At 43.7% G+C, this 14051-nt stretch overlaps 1 protein-coding gene across 1 annotated transcript in view; it reads left to right on the top strand.

Moving 5' to 3' along the window:
- Positions 1–14051, top strand: part of Dock11 (dedicator of cytokinesis 11) — a 196672-nt gene that overhangs the window by 78106 nt on the left and 104515 nt on the right. Inside the window, exons 11-16 of the mRNA XM_026790137.1 lie at positions 2272–2412; positions 3876–4088; positions 8219–8341; positions 9603–9685; positions 12431–12553; positions 12738–12814. Coding sequence (XP_026645938.1) covers positions 2272–2412; positions 3876–4088; positions 8219–8341; positions 9603–9685; positions 12431–12553; positions 12738–12814 — 760 coding nt within the window. The remainder of the gene's footprint in view (positions 1–2271; positions 2413–3875; positions 4089–8218; positions 8342–9602; positions 9686–12430; positions 12554–12737; positions 12815–14051) is intronic.

The following is a 14051-nucleotide window of genomic DNA, read 5'->3' as shown; positions in this document are numbered from 1 at the left end:
CCAAATCAAATAGAATAGCACGTTTCAGAGATGGCCATCTCTGGGACACTGGTTAAAAAATGTCCTTGTTGCAAGCATGACTGAGCCTTTGCTTGCCCTGGGTGATTGGGCTCTAATTGGACACGTCAGGCTCTTTGCCTGAGTACAAAGGAGACAATTGACAGTGGTTGAAACTGAATCCAGTAGCTTTAAAAACTTGTGGTGTAGTGTTTTTTTGTGGTCGGGAAACTGAACTGATTCTGTGTTTATCGGAGAGCTACAAATGAGAGAAAACCCATAGTTGTGGATGAATCTTTAAGCACAACCAACATGAATTTCCCGGTGACTGTGGAAGGTCACCTCACACAGAGTAACTCCTGTTGTGTCAAGTAAAAGGTGAAATTCACCCAGAATTTCAACTTCCTCTTCTGGTCACATTTCAGTGTGGCGAGTTAAAAGAGTCTTGTCTGTGCCCTTAGGGAATAACGAAATGCTCCTTTGACTGAAGGGGTGTGGGGTCAACTCTGAGCTGCTGGGCAAGGCCGTAGGTCTCAAAGTTTATTCTTAGGTGCCTCGGAAAGGAAAGGATTTGGGAGCTGGGGGCACTTTGGGCCAGTTGCTCCACATTCCGCTGTCTGAGTAAGACAGAAAAGAAAGCAGATAAATGGGCAGAAATTAGAAATTAGAAGCAATGCTTTGCTTTAGCCGGCTCCATAGCTAGGTGTTTAAAGGGGGCTGCCTAGTCCCCCACGTGCTTGTTTTTTGTAGATAAATAGACTCAGAGAGGGAAACCACACATTCCGGTACAGGTTTTATGCATTAGGCTCCTTTAAGGGAAGTTTTGTTAGAGACCCAGGTTGGGTCAAAGCCGTTATGATATCTAAGAGTCTTCAGGTATACCTGGCTTGGCTTGGGCTGCTCAGGTAGCTGAGAACAATTCTGTCTTTTGGCTTGACTGTTCCTTATTGGCAATAGTCTCTGATCAAGTTAATTGTGAGTCATTTCTCCCCTACTGTGTCTATGGCTTTAATGAAAGTTAAGTTGTCATATAATCCATACTTGGCTTCCTGTTTGCAAAGAAAATGGACAGAGGTACTTAGACTGTGTGAGCCTTGGGAACTGGGGAGTTTATTCTAGAGTTTTCTTTGAGAAGACACAGATGCCTGCCCTATTAGAGGAACTGACTCCCGGTATCTTGTGTTTAAATGTTGTATTTACCTTGAAGTACAAGTACTTTTCAATAAATCTATCTTTGTGGCAGTTAGAGCACATCCCTCGGTTCTATTAGAAGCTGAGCTCATATTTATCTGTCTGCTAGGCAGGCCCTTTCTCTCTCTCTGCTCATCATTTAAATGAAGGCAGTTTCCCTGGGCTCCAGCCTTGGCTGTCTTTCACCCTAGATGCCCATCACTTTCAAATCCTTCTCCCCAACACAGACCCCTCCTAGTTTTCCAGTTGCTCCAGTTGCTCGCTAATCACCTCAAGCTCAGAACACTGTAAGTGAAACGCTCCTGCCCCCCCCATCTGTCATTCATTTGTATGTCACAACGAATGACGATTTTTAACATCGCTGTCTGTGTGATCTCCCGTGTCTGACACCGCTGTGTGATTCTTGTAGGCTTTCCTACCTCTTCCTGTCCATCTGTCCTGAAGGGCTTGTGAAGGAAACAGATTCTACCATCTCGGAGGATGTATTCTAGGAAGAAGAAGAAAAGAGCCAAATAAATGGAGGCTAAAAGTAATGCAAGATAAATCCGAGAAAGGAAGTTTAGACTGTACGCACTTTTGTTTACAGGGAGTTGGGGAAATACTTCCCTTCACAAGTGCACGTTGATGAGACAGACCAGAAGGAAATGAGAGGGCAAGTCCCGTAGCTCCCTGAGGGCAGGGTTCCTGATAGAGCAGCAAGCACACAGACCCTGTGGTGAGGAAGGCGCTAGATGGGCTTGAAAAATAAGCAAGGAAGGATGTGGGACTTGGAGCAGTAACCTGAGGGGGTGGAGGCAAAAATAGTAAAAGACAAGGTCACCGACGTGGGAAATGAGAGCCAAGGGAGTCACGCCTTGTAGGGTAGGGGTTTGTAGGTCAAGGCCTGGATTCTATGTTCATTGCCTTAGGCCAGATTCTCCTCATCTCCCTCCAGGGGTTCTCTAAGGGCTTGTCGAGTGGAATCCAGACTGGACAGAGCTGCTAGATTCTGCCGCCATCTCTAACATACTGATCTGAATCTCTATCAGTCAGCGTCACTATGAATCCTGTCTCTTTAAATAACTCGCGCTGTCTGTTTTGTAGAGGTTGGACTTTTCAGGAATTGAGCCTGATGTAAAGCCATTTGAAGAAAAGTGCAACAAGCGTTTCCTGGTGACTTGCCATGATTTAACGTTCAATATCGTCGGTCACATTGGAGACAATGCAAAAGGACCTCCCACAAATGTACGTATGACCCTTCCTTCTCCTCCCCTGCATCCAGCATATTGAAGAATCGCTTTTCTTTTTATGACTAAGGGCTAATTTACAGGACAAAAATTCCAGTGTTACATATTACGATTAATTTGACATGAAGAATTTCATATCTTTCTTTGGCCAAAGTACAAATGTGTTCTCATCTTGAGAGGATTCCTGCAAGTCTTATCTGCTTGAATGGCAGATGGGAAAGGTGCTACACTTTTCAGGAGTGCCGTGTCCCCAGAATCTGAAAGAAATACCCCTCACATTGGATTTGATTAAGGAATAGGAATTCTTCTGGAAAATTGGTTCATGGCAGTGAATTAGTGTCCCCAAGCCCTAGTGTGACATAGATGCTATGCAGTCTGCTAGGCTTACTTACTGTTCTATAGAATGAAATTTACTTTTGGTCTGTATAAATACTAGGTATCCTGAATCGAGGAGGTCAGAAATACTTGGTTCCGTAAATGTCAAATCTTCAAAGACACTGTATTTAATGTTCATCTTTATTTTGGATTTCTAGTTTCAGAACTATCAAGTAACAATGAATTCTTTCACAAAGTAGCTAAAATCTACTGGAGTACTTTTCTGCCAGTAAAGGGTTAGCCTTCATGTCACCTGGTATGAGATTTCTCTTTGTGACCAGCTTTTGAATGCCATCTGTAGGGAGGAATCATGTCTTCTAGATTTACTGATGGGGGCAAAGCATTTTTTGAGTAATTTACTGTTGACTGACATTAGCTCAGTCCAGTGCTCCGATGTGGGTCTCTGTCTCTATCTCCATCCATTGCCGGACGAAGGTTCTATGGTGATATGCAAGATATTCATCAGTGTGGCTATAGGAGAAGGCCAGTTCAGGCTCTCTCTCCTCTGCTGCCCAAGGACCTAGCTGTGGAAATCCCCTTGGACACCTGGGAACCCCTCTAGAGCCAAGTCTCTTGCCAATCCTAAAATGGCTCCCTTAATTAAGATCTCTTCTTCCCTGTTCCCATATCCGCCCTTCCTCCATCTCAACCGTCCCACTCCCCCAAGCTCTCCCCGGTGTTCCTCTTCTCCCTTCTCTCTCCCCATCTCTTCCACCAGACAAGGATTTTTAAAATGATCTGCAAGTTAGCGTTGTTTTAGGAGTCGTCAGTAAATATATAGCGATTTAAATTGTATTTACAGATTAATGTTTCTTTAGATGAAACTTTTGAATTCTGCACATCTTTTAAAACATTGCGACTTGTAAATTTTTGGGAATTTATAACTTGAGAATTTGCACTTGAAGAAATGACTAGCCTTTTATTTCTCAATGCCTTTCATTCAATGCAGAATAACAATAGTGCGATTTTAGCTAAATGATGAACTGGAACAATAACATAATGACTCAAACTTAAAGAAAAAACACTCATTTTGCAATCAATCTCCCCAAAACTTAAATTTAACATGTCAACTGTCTTTATTCCTAGGTTGAACCCTTTTTCATCAACCTTGCCTTATTTGATGTAAAGAACAATTGTAAGATTTCAGCTGACTTTCACGTAGACCTGAACCCGTCCTCTGTCCGTGAAATGCTTTGGAGCACCTCCACCCAGCTGACCAATGATGGGAGCGTAAAGGGCGGTTCGCCCGAGTCTCTGGTCCATGGAATTGCCGAGTCGCAGTTATGCTACATAAAGCAGGTGATTGTTGCTCCTGGACTCTTGCAGCACACTCACGACAAGAAAGAGAAATATTGTTGCCTTCCTTCATGGTTTCATTCACTTTTCTTAGAAGATGTGTGGTAAAGGCAGGATTTGGACCTAGACCTGAAAGATCTCAATCAGCAGTAGTAGATAGAGTACATTTTAGCTAAGTTCTACGATACATACCACCTCCACAAGCACTACCAGATCCTGGGGGTTGTAAATACAAGGGGTGGGCTGGGAGTGGGGCTAAGTGCTTCAGAAGAAAGGGGCAGGGAGGGGGTTAGAGTCACCCTGGGGAAGAGGACATATCCACTCTTCACTGGTGAGGAAGGATTAGACAAGAGCCCTTGTCACAAAGAGACTAAACTCCCAGTGGCTTTCTTTAGCCACTTTCTATATCAGAAGACGGGAGATACTAGAAAGTTTTGGGGGCAAAGGTGGAAGAACCTCCAAGATTGTACCCTTCCTCTACTTGGAGCCCTTGTCAGTAAAGGGCTTCTAGGAGCTAGGCAGATGGCTCACCACATAAAGTACTTGCTGCTCATGTGTGAGAACCAGAGTGGATCTCTAAGAACAACAGAATCCAGGTGGGCATAGTGGCAGCCCAGAGACAAAGGATCCCAGAGACAGAGACAAGATATTCTGGAGCAAGGTGACTCTTCAGACTAATCAACATGGTGGGCTCTGGGTTCAGTTAAAGGCCCTGCCTCAGGGTTTAAAATGGAGAGCCATCGAGGAAAACTCCTGGTGTCAACTTTGGGCTCTTATATGCACAAACACATGTACCACATATGCATGGGAACACACAACTCTTCACACACCGCAATGCATCCACACAAAGAAATGAGCTTCTCTATGCCTCTGGACCTTCTCTAGTGTGGAAGCAGTGACAGCTTCTGCTTCCCAGGGCCCTTATGGGAATCAGACAGTTTGCAGCATCCCCAGAAAGCACCTTGCTTGGTGCAACACATGTTCTCAGTGCAGTGTGCCTGCTATGGGTAGCGCCAATAACAGTGACCTTAGATAAAGGAGAGAGAATATTGCTTTTCTAAATTGCCAGATGGTATTAAAGTATAATATTCATTGCTAGCATCAGTGTGGGAAAATGCCAAGATGGCTGGAATGAGGAATGGTGGGTCCTCAGCAAATGCTTGCAATACTTGGTTATTCTAGCTGCCCACATCATGTGATATACTGAAAGCCCAGGGTGTGTGCTCTTCTTTACCATCTCCTATAAAAACATTTCTGAACTTCTGTTTCCGAATCCTTTAAACATATAGATAACTAGTGTCTTTAATTTAAAAAAATGAAGGTAGAATGAGATCAAGCATACAGATAGCTAGGCATAAGTTTTTTTTAGCATGAATTATACTTATTCAGGCACAGTAGTATACATCACCTGCTTGGGAAGATTGAGGCAATGGGATCACTTGAACTTGGGAAGTCCAGGCTAGCTTGGCCAACATAGCAAGATGGGTGGTTGGAAGGAAGGGAGGAAGGGAGCGAGGTAGGAATGGGGGAAGTCAGGCAAGAAGGAAGGAATGGCCTGGGTGGTGGTGGGATTGGCGCTCACACCTTTAATCCCAGCACTCGGCAGGCAAAGGCAGGTGGATCTCTGAATTTGAGGCCAGCCTGGTCTACCGAGTGAGTTCCAGGACAGTCAAAGCTCTTACAACACAGAGAAACCTTGCTTCGAAAAACCGAAAACAAACAAGAAGAAGAAAGAGGAAGAGGGAAGGAAGGGAGGGAGAAGGCAAAGAAGGGCAAGGGGAGGGGAATGGAAGGTGGAAAACGGGAAGGAGAGAAAATGGAAAAATGGGAATGGAAGAAAAATTGAAAGGGAAACATTTATAAAAGCAAATAAATGCAAATGGGAAACCACTGTAGACATGGAAGACCTGAATGCTGTAGGTGAAACATTTTGGAATTTATTAACAGACCACGGCTTCCACCAACCAAAAGGCTAAGGGTGTTGTCAGATAGCATCTGAGGCCACTGCATTGGTTCTTTGATACCGCTGTAATCCACCTACCTGATGGCCTCACCAATGGATTTGAAATATGTATTACTTTATGACTTCCTTTGTTCCGTTTCTATAGAAACTTCACAACATTGTCACCACATTGAAACATGGAATTTTGGGTAACCTGAATCTTTGTTACCAGGCCTTATTGGCAGACATAATAACAGAATGAACTGTCTCCTATTCCCTTAAGAATAATTTAAAAATTACAAATCTACTGGGCTCAGAGTCCACTGATGAGCAGACCTCCTGCAAGGGCAGCTTGAATGGTCTGTTAGCCCAGCTCACAGTTCAGGCAGCATGTTTCCAGCAATACCAGAAGCCAAGTTCTATGACCTTGATACAGTTTTGATGGGCCACCCTGGTGTTGACCAGATATCTAGTGTATTTTATTTCATTTGATCCATATAAGATGTTTTTGATAGCACTGTTACTCTTAGTGCCATCATTTTATAGGTTAGAAACCTAAGGTGTAGACAAGATAAGAATTGCTTAAGCTGATGAATGGACAAGCCAGAATATGAGCCCAGGCTGTCTAGCTCCTCACCCATATTTTAAATACCTTGTTCTATGTTTTCTCGTGCTTGCTGCTTGGAAATTCACCACCCAGCCTTTCTAGAAGCTCTTTGAAGGGAAGGGACGTTGATAACCTTGCGAACTGTCTTCTGTTGTGCTCTGTCAAACTCAGAAGCTCCAATTTGGATCTAATGAGATGATATGTCTGAAGTAACTTGAAAGCTAGAAAGCAATATATTAATACACAAAACAGGAAAATAAAACTTGGTAAAGACCTAGTGATGGAGTATTCTACTCAAATTCCTTTGCTTATTGAAGTGAGGGACAAAAATCACTAAAACACACGTTCAAAGAAAATGGTGTGACTTTGGCTGCAGCTGCTTTCCCCATTTCCTTCGAGAGCACCAAGCTTTGAAAATGCAGAGTTTTCCACATTGTGGTTTAGGACGTGTGTGTGTGTGTGTGTGTGTGTGTGTGTGTGTATGTCCATCAGGGTGTGTATGTGTGTGTATGTGTGCATGTGGATGTGGAGGTCAGAGGTCAATGATGGTGTTGTCTTCAATCATTCAATAGCTTATTTTTTCCTTTTAAAAGAGACTTTAATTTGTTGTTTTTAACCATGTATATATGTTGAAGTGTGCATATATGGGTAAATACATGAGTGTCCAGGTAGGCTCTTGGAGCTGGAGATACAGGCAGTTGTGACCCCCCCCCCAACATGGGTCTTGGGGACTGAACTCTTGGCCCTTGCAAGAAGAGCTTCAGGCAGCTTTCTACCCCTCCACTTCATTTTTTGAGTCAGCATCTCTTGGTGAAGCTGGGAACTCTTCCATTCAGCTGGACTGGTTAGCCAGTGAACTCCAGGAACCGCCCCCCCTCTCCTCCCCAGCATCAGGACTACAGATCTTCTCTGGGCTTGATGTGACAAATTCAGGTGCTCCTGGCCTGATGTGACAAACACTTTACCCCTGGGCTACCTTCTCCGCCCCAGCTGGTGAGCTTTCTCATTAGTCAGAGCAGTGAAGTGGGATCTTCCTTCTTCACCGCGTTCAGTGTGAATTGTGAGCGCCCTGCTTGGTAGGTATAGCCACTTGCACGACTCACACTATCGTTAGCACTTAGCAATGAAACCAGCACAGTGTGTGTTGTATTCATTAGGTCTAAGAACACATCTTGCCAAAGAGCCAAACAGAAGGAGCTCGGCAGCATAGTGAGACTTGTATGTCAGGGATGAAACCCCGGTGCAGCTAGTAAGGAACTAGGAACTGCTTGTGGGAAGATACATTGGAAACAGCCAGTATTACCCCTCTGGACATGGTGGCGCAGGCCTGGGATACTAGGGCTGCAACATTCAAGTGGCAGGGGCAAGAGGGTTGTTTCAAGTTCAAACTTAGCAGGGCTATAACATAGCTAGACCCTGTGTCAAAAAGTTCCCCAAATGACAAACTACCTATCCCTAGAATCCTGGCCGTGATCCTATGTTGAATATCAACATTCTGTACTCGCCACACTACAAGCTAGCAGTTGCCAAACAGCCATATGTATGTTGCATAAAAATATCTAACAGAAGTCATTCTTCCCCCAGGGAATCTTCTCAGTGACGAATCCACATCCTGAGATTTTTCTGGTTGTGAGAATTGAGAAGGTGCTGCAGGGGAACATCACACACTGTGCAGAACCCTACATCAAAAACTCAGATCCAATAAAGGTATTCTAAAGCACCATTGGTAAATACTCCTGCTTAATAGCGAACGTACCTTTCCCCAGTATTTTAAATGGCACTGTCTGCGACTTTTTGATAAAAGAACATATTCTCTGAGGACTTGTCACGTTGTGTGCTATAGGAAGCTGTACCTATGTCCGCTCCTGTCTGTGATGCCACGAGGCTAGACAATGAGCAGGTCCTTCATCAATGTATTGACTCCCAAGGGATGCCCTCCACTGTGGTCCATTTCATCCTTTATACTTTCTCAGTGGTATTCCTTTCATGCATGATGTGTTGACATATTACATGATGGGGATTTTTCATTGTTTTTCTTTTTTTCTGAATGTTCTTAAATGGCCATTTTTGTCATCAAGATCTCTAGCTCCTGGCATCTGATTGTTTAGAAACTGTTTGATTGAATCATGTCCTCTCGTGCTATAAATAAGAAATCTGAGCCTAGGGAGAAGTGTTTGTGGAACGATTAATTCATAACACCACAGTTATTGTGTGTTTAAGAGCCCATCAATCTACTGTACGTTACATTTTGTTGTATTCGACTAATATTTATTAAGTAGAAGATGCTTAGGAGACACGAGTAATTTGTGGGTGAAAGACTTTGCAATGTACACAAAAGCCTCTAGCATTTTGCATCCCTGGGGATAAGCATCCAGTCTATTTAGGCCTTATAGACAGCTTATCGCCTTTGCCAGCTCTCATTGCTTGTTCAAACAGCGGCTGCTGCCCACAGGAGACTAATTGCATTGACTCTTGTCACTTGTGCCTTATCTTGGGAGTAGAAAGGTCAACTGTACCTAGAACAAATTTCTTCCATGAATAATGAGGATCTGCCGGCAGCGAGGAAGGAAATACTTGTTAATACTGCCCAAAGTGCTGCCTGCTGAGGGCTGTGGTGCAGAGGATTCCTGCATCTTTTTAGTCTGTGTTCTGTGGAGAAAATAACAAAAGTCAAAAAGAATTACTTTTTGATTAGGGATTTGCTTCAGTCATAGAGTGAAAGGCTCTGGGTTTGATTTCCAGTTACTGGCTGCCAGCCCCCCCCCACTACCACCAACAGAATTTTAAAAGAGATACTTTAGTCTTAGAAAATGGGTAGCGGGAAGGTGTTATGTTTTAATGTTTTATTTATTTATAGATGTTTCTTTCTAGATTTTGGTGTTTTATAAGGATGACTTGAGGGAGGTTTGGGGGTGAATCCATAGCAGATTGAACAAATCCACACTCATCTTCCTCTTTCTACTCGTAGACAGCCCAGAAGGTACACAGGACAGCTAAGCAAGTGTGTAGTCGCCTTGGACAATACAGAATGCCCTTTGCTTGGGCTGCCAGGTTCGTGGAAAACAAATCCTGACCCTTCTATTTTCCATTGTCTGTGAAGTTGGGGACCAGTGCTCTTACCAGTGGTCTATTTCTGGCAGGCCAGCTGTGGCTTGGGGTACTTGGTATGTAAAGCCTCTTTCTTTAGAATTTCCCATGCCTTCAAGAATCCTTCCAAACCCCTCTTGCGTTTATGCACTCTTGCTTCAGGGAATTGTTTTTGGCTTGGGTTAATCCGATGGATACTACTTACTCTTATATTTTCATACGACTCATTGCTAAAATGGTAGAGTCTTCCCCCAGAGAACTGAAGTGTATAATGAATTGTGTACAATATGTCCAGTTTTTCAGTGTTGACTGAGTTTACAGCTTTACAAATTATCATAGAATCATCCCGGGATATGTGCTGAATAGTCGATGACAAAGAATGCAGCCATGAAGTGCAAGCTTATAATTAATAGAGGTCTCTGTTTCCTGGTGACAAGGTCAGCCAACCCGTTGGCAACAGTGGACTTAGAAGCATACATCCTCTATGAGTCTTACGTTACTGTTGTTTATGAAGGTCGTTCATCCAAATCTTGCAAATCTTCAGGCAATGAGGACTTGAAGCCTGTTTTTTGCTTATCCACACTTCAAAGTGTAAATTCATCAGCTTGTTTGTGGTACAGCCTGTACAGCTGACTGGGAGTTCTTGGGAAAGGGCACCATGTTCTGAATAATTCAATCAGTTATGTTCCCTGTGTGCTGGGGAGGACACGAGGTAGGAGATTCGAAGTGAATCAACTCTTCTCTCACTATTTATAACCATTTCATTTGGGGGAAGGATCTCAAAATGTTTCGTGTGCTCACAGACGGGGAGGCACTATTTTCCTTGTTTTGCATACTGGTTGAAACAAACGATTGCCAAGGATAGGCAAACGGCAAAAACTAATGGATGTTGCCGTCCTTGAAGTAAAGTATGGCTTATAAATATAGACATGCAATTAATTGTAATGTTTCTACCTTAAAAGTCCATAGCTGTTGCTACTACTGTTTATATTAATAATACTCCTTAAGTGTTAACTCTGTTCAGAACACACCAATCTAAAAACTTAATGCATATTTTGTTTATTTATTTATTTTTGGAAACACAGTTTTGCAGTGTAACTCTGCTTAGCCTAGAGTTAGTTCACTACTGTGTTGACCAGACTGGCCTTGAACTTGCAGCCATCTTTAAGCCTCTGACTTCTGAACAAAGGGGATTGTGTGCACCACCACGCCTGGCCTAATGTTTATCTTTTTAAGAGAAAAGTTCCATTCCCCGATCTCTGAGATAAGTACATAGAGACCCAGAAGGAAAGATAAAAGCAAAGGAAACCTGTGCCTAAGTCCTACAGCTTGTGGCAGAGCAGAGATCAGGTTATGGGGCTACCCAGTGTTAGCACTAAGCCCAGACCACCGTGGCATGCTCCTGCTCTCAGACAGTTAGAGAGACTGCTTGATGCTGCTTGGCCATGTAAGAAGACTAATTCTGAAAGCTTCAGAGAGAAACCCCGATGCCCAGTTCCGGTGGGGAATTCTGCTATTTTCTCCTTCCTGGAATGTTTCCATCAGCAACAGTAGCAGGAATTTACTCTGAAGGTTTGTCTGGAGCATTTAAAAAGTGTAGGACAAACCCCTGTTGCCAGAGAGAAATGCTTTAAAGTGGGAGCAGTGGGCTCTGCTGAGGAGAATCGGGGTTCTGGCTATTGCTACGTCCTACTTCCTAACAGTGCATTAGGTGCTTGTATATTACTTTTCGTTATAGTAGGAAAAAACGGCTGTTTAAAATGGTAGAAGAGGCGGGGTGTGGTGATGCACGCCTTTAATCCCAGCACTCAGGAGGTGGAGGGAGGCAGGCAGATCTCTGTGAGTTCGGAGCCAGCCTGGTCTACAAAAATTAGTTTCCAGGACTAAGATTCAGTGTAAGTTTTATGAGTTTATGGTGATGAAACATCACTTTTGATAAGATACATTTTAAGAATCCACCTTAAAGGCAGGCAGTGGTGGCGCAAGTCGTTAATCCCAGGACTAGCGAGACAGAGAGGCAGGCAGATCTCTGTGAGTTCAGGGCCAGCCTGGTCTACAAGAACTCGTTGCCTGGACAGGCTTCAAGCTACAGAGAAACCCTGTCCCAAATAAACAAACAAAGAAAAAAAATCCACCTTAATAAATGTTCACAAATGTAAGGACCACTTTAATAATCATGACTGATAAGGTATATAAGGAATTTTTCTCCCCAGAAAGGTTCTTCATGGACCTGTCCAGTCACCATTTCACCCCCAACGCCCAGGCAGCCACCCATGTGATTGTCATGGTAGATACAATTTTATCTGTCCTTAACTCGTCATAAAAGTGGAATCCCGCAGCATGTACTCTTGGGGTTGGTTCCTTATGCTCAGTGCATTTTGGGGGTTCCTCCATGTCGTGTGGAATTCATTTTCGATATTTTGGGTGGCATTCCGCTGCGTAATAAACCAGTTTGTTCCCTCCTTTACTAGTTGATGCATTTCTCATTCATTACCAGTGTGGAGCTGCAGCCAGTCAATTTGCTGGGCACATCCGGGAACCACATGGACCCATGCCTGGAAGCCGAACAGCATTGCTGTAGAGTCGGTGCTGGGTGCTTCACTTGGTGAGAGCCACCAAAGCTCTCACTGTTTTGCGTTCTCGCCAGTACTCATTGAATTTATTGGCACTTCAGACTTTGTCTAAAAAGCTGTTCTACTGCTGTTCTAGACCCATTTTCAAAGACACTCAGGGCTCTCTGGATCTGGACGGGAGATTTTCCCCTTTGTACAAGCAAGACAGTAGCAAGCTTTCAAATGAAGACATTCTCAAGTTGCTATCAGAATACAGAAAGTAAGTGTGTGATATTATTAGTATGCTAAATGAATAGAATGCATGAGTTATTGATTCCTTAAAGGAATTCGCGAGTTATATACGGGGAGAACAGAATGCTTAACAGTTTGAGTCGGATCTCAGATAGCTAGTGCATTTAACAATCATCATTTTTAGCCCTAAAATATTCTTGCTTTATACCTAGGCCAGAAAAGACGAAATTGCAGATTATCCCTGGACAGCTGAACATCACCGTTGAATGTGTTCCTGTAGATTTACCAAGTAAGAATGGACCGCAAATAAACATTGACAGTTGTAATTGGAGCTTGAGTATTTATCAATAGTTTACTGCAGGTTTGCAGTGTCTTAATTTCCTAGGGCTGCCCTAACCCACAAGGGAAGGAGCCTGCTAGCAGAGGATGTTTGGGGTCACACATTGCAAACTGAGGGCATCCTATATATTGTAAAGGTCCATACAAAACTTGATTTGTATGACTAGGGAGGAAGCCGGTGCGACTCTGTGGTAGGATGTGGTGGAAACAATGGAACAGGAAGTGGACGTAGAAAAGAATACGGAGAATTGCATAGACTGTGGCAACACCTTAGACTTGCATTTTATTTTAAGTACACTGAGAAATCACTAAAGGATTGTACACAAGGAGCAATAGTCAGTGTGCGTTTTGAAGCATGAAACAGTGAAATATATTATTTTTTCATTAAAAAATCGTTGAGGGGAATGGAGAGATGGCCCAGTAGTTAAGAGCACTTGCTACTCTTGCAGAGGACCCCATGTTAGGTCCCAGCATCCACATCTGACTGCTCACAACCACTTGTAACTCCAGCTTCAGGAAATCTGACAGCTTGGCTTCTCTGGGCACCTGAACACATGAGTATACGTGTATACACACAGATGCATGCACACGTGCATGCATACACATACACAAATAAATAATGAGACAAATCTTCAATTATTGGACTATGGGCAGGAGTTTATGCATATGCATATAGATGTTCTTTGCAACATTCTTTTTTTTTAATTTATTTATTTATTGAGGATTTCTGCCTCCTCCCCGCCACCGCCTCCCATTTCCCTCCCCCTCCCCCGATCAAGTCCCTCTCCCTCATCAGCTTGAAGAGCCATCAGGGTTCCCTGACCTGTGGGAAGTCCAAGGACCGCCCACCTCCATCCAGGTTTAGTAAGTTGAGCATCCAAGCTGCCCAGCCCCCCCCCAAAGCCAGCATGTGCAGTAGGATCAAAAACCCATTGCCATTGTTCTTGAGTTCTCAGTAGTCCTCATTGTCTGCTATGTTCAGCAAGTCCAGTTTTATCCCATGCTTTTTCAGACTCAGGCCAGCTGGCCTTGGTGAGTTTCCGATAGAACATCCCCATTGTCTCAGTGTGTGGGTGTAGCCCTCTCGGTCCTGAGTTCCTTGCTCGTGCTCCCCCTCCTTCTGCTCCTGATTTGGACCTTGAGATTTCTGTCTGGTACTCCAATTTGGGTCTCTGTCTCTGTCTCCT

This window comes from Microtus ochrogaster, unplaced genomic scaffold (assembly GCF_000317375.1).
Source record: "Microtus ochrogaster isolate Prairie Vole_2 unplaced genomic scaffold, MicOch1.0 UNK42, whole genome shotgun sequence".
NCBI lineage: Eukaryota > Metazoa > Chordata > Mammalia > Rodentia > Cricetidae > Microtus > Microtus ochrogaster.
Note: the sequence above shows the minus strand (reverse complement) of the source record. Positions and strands in the feature narration are given on the sequence as shown.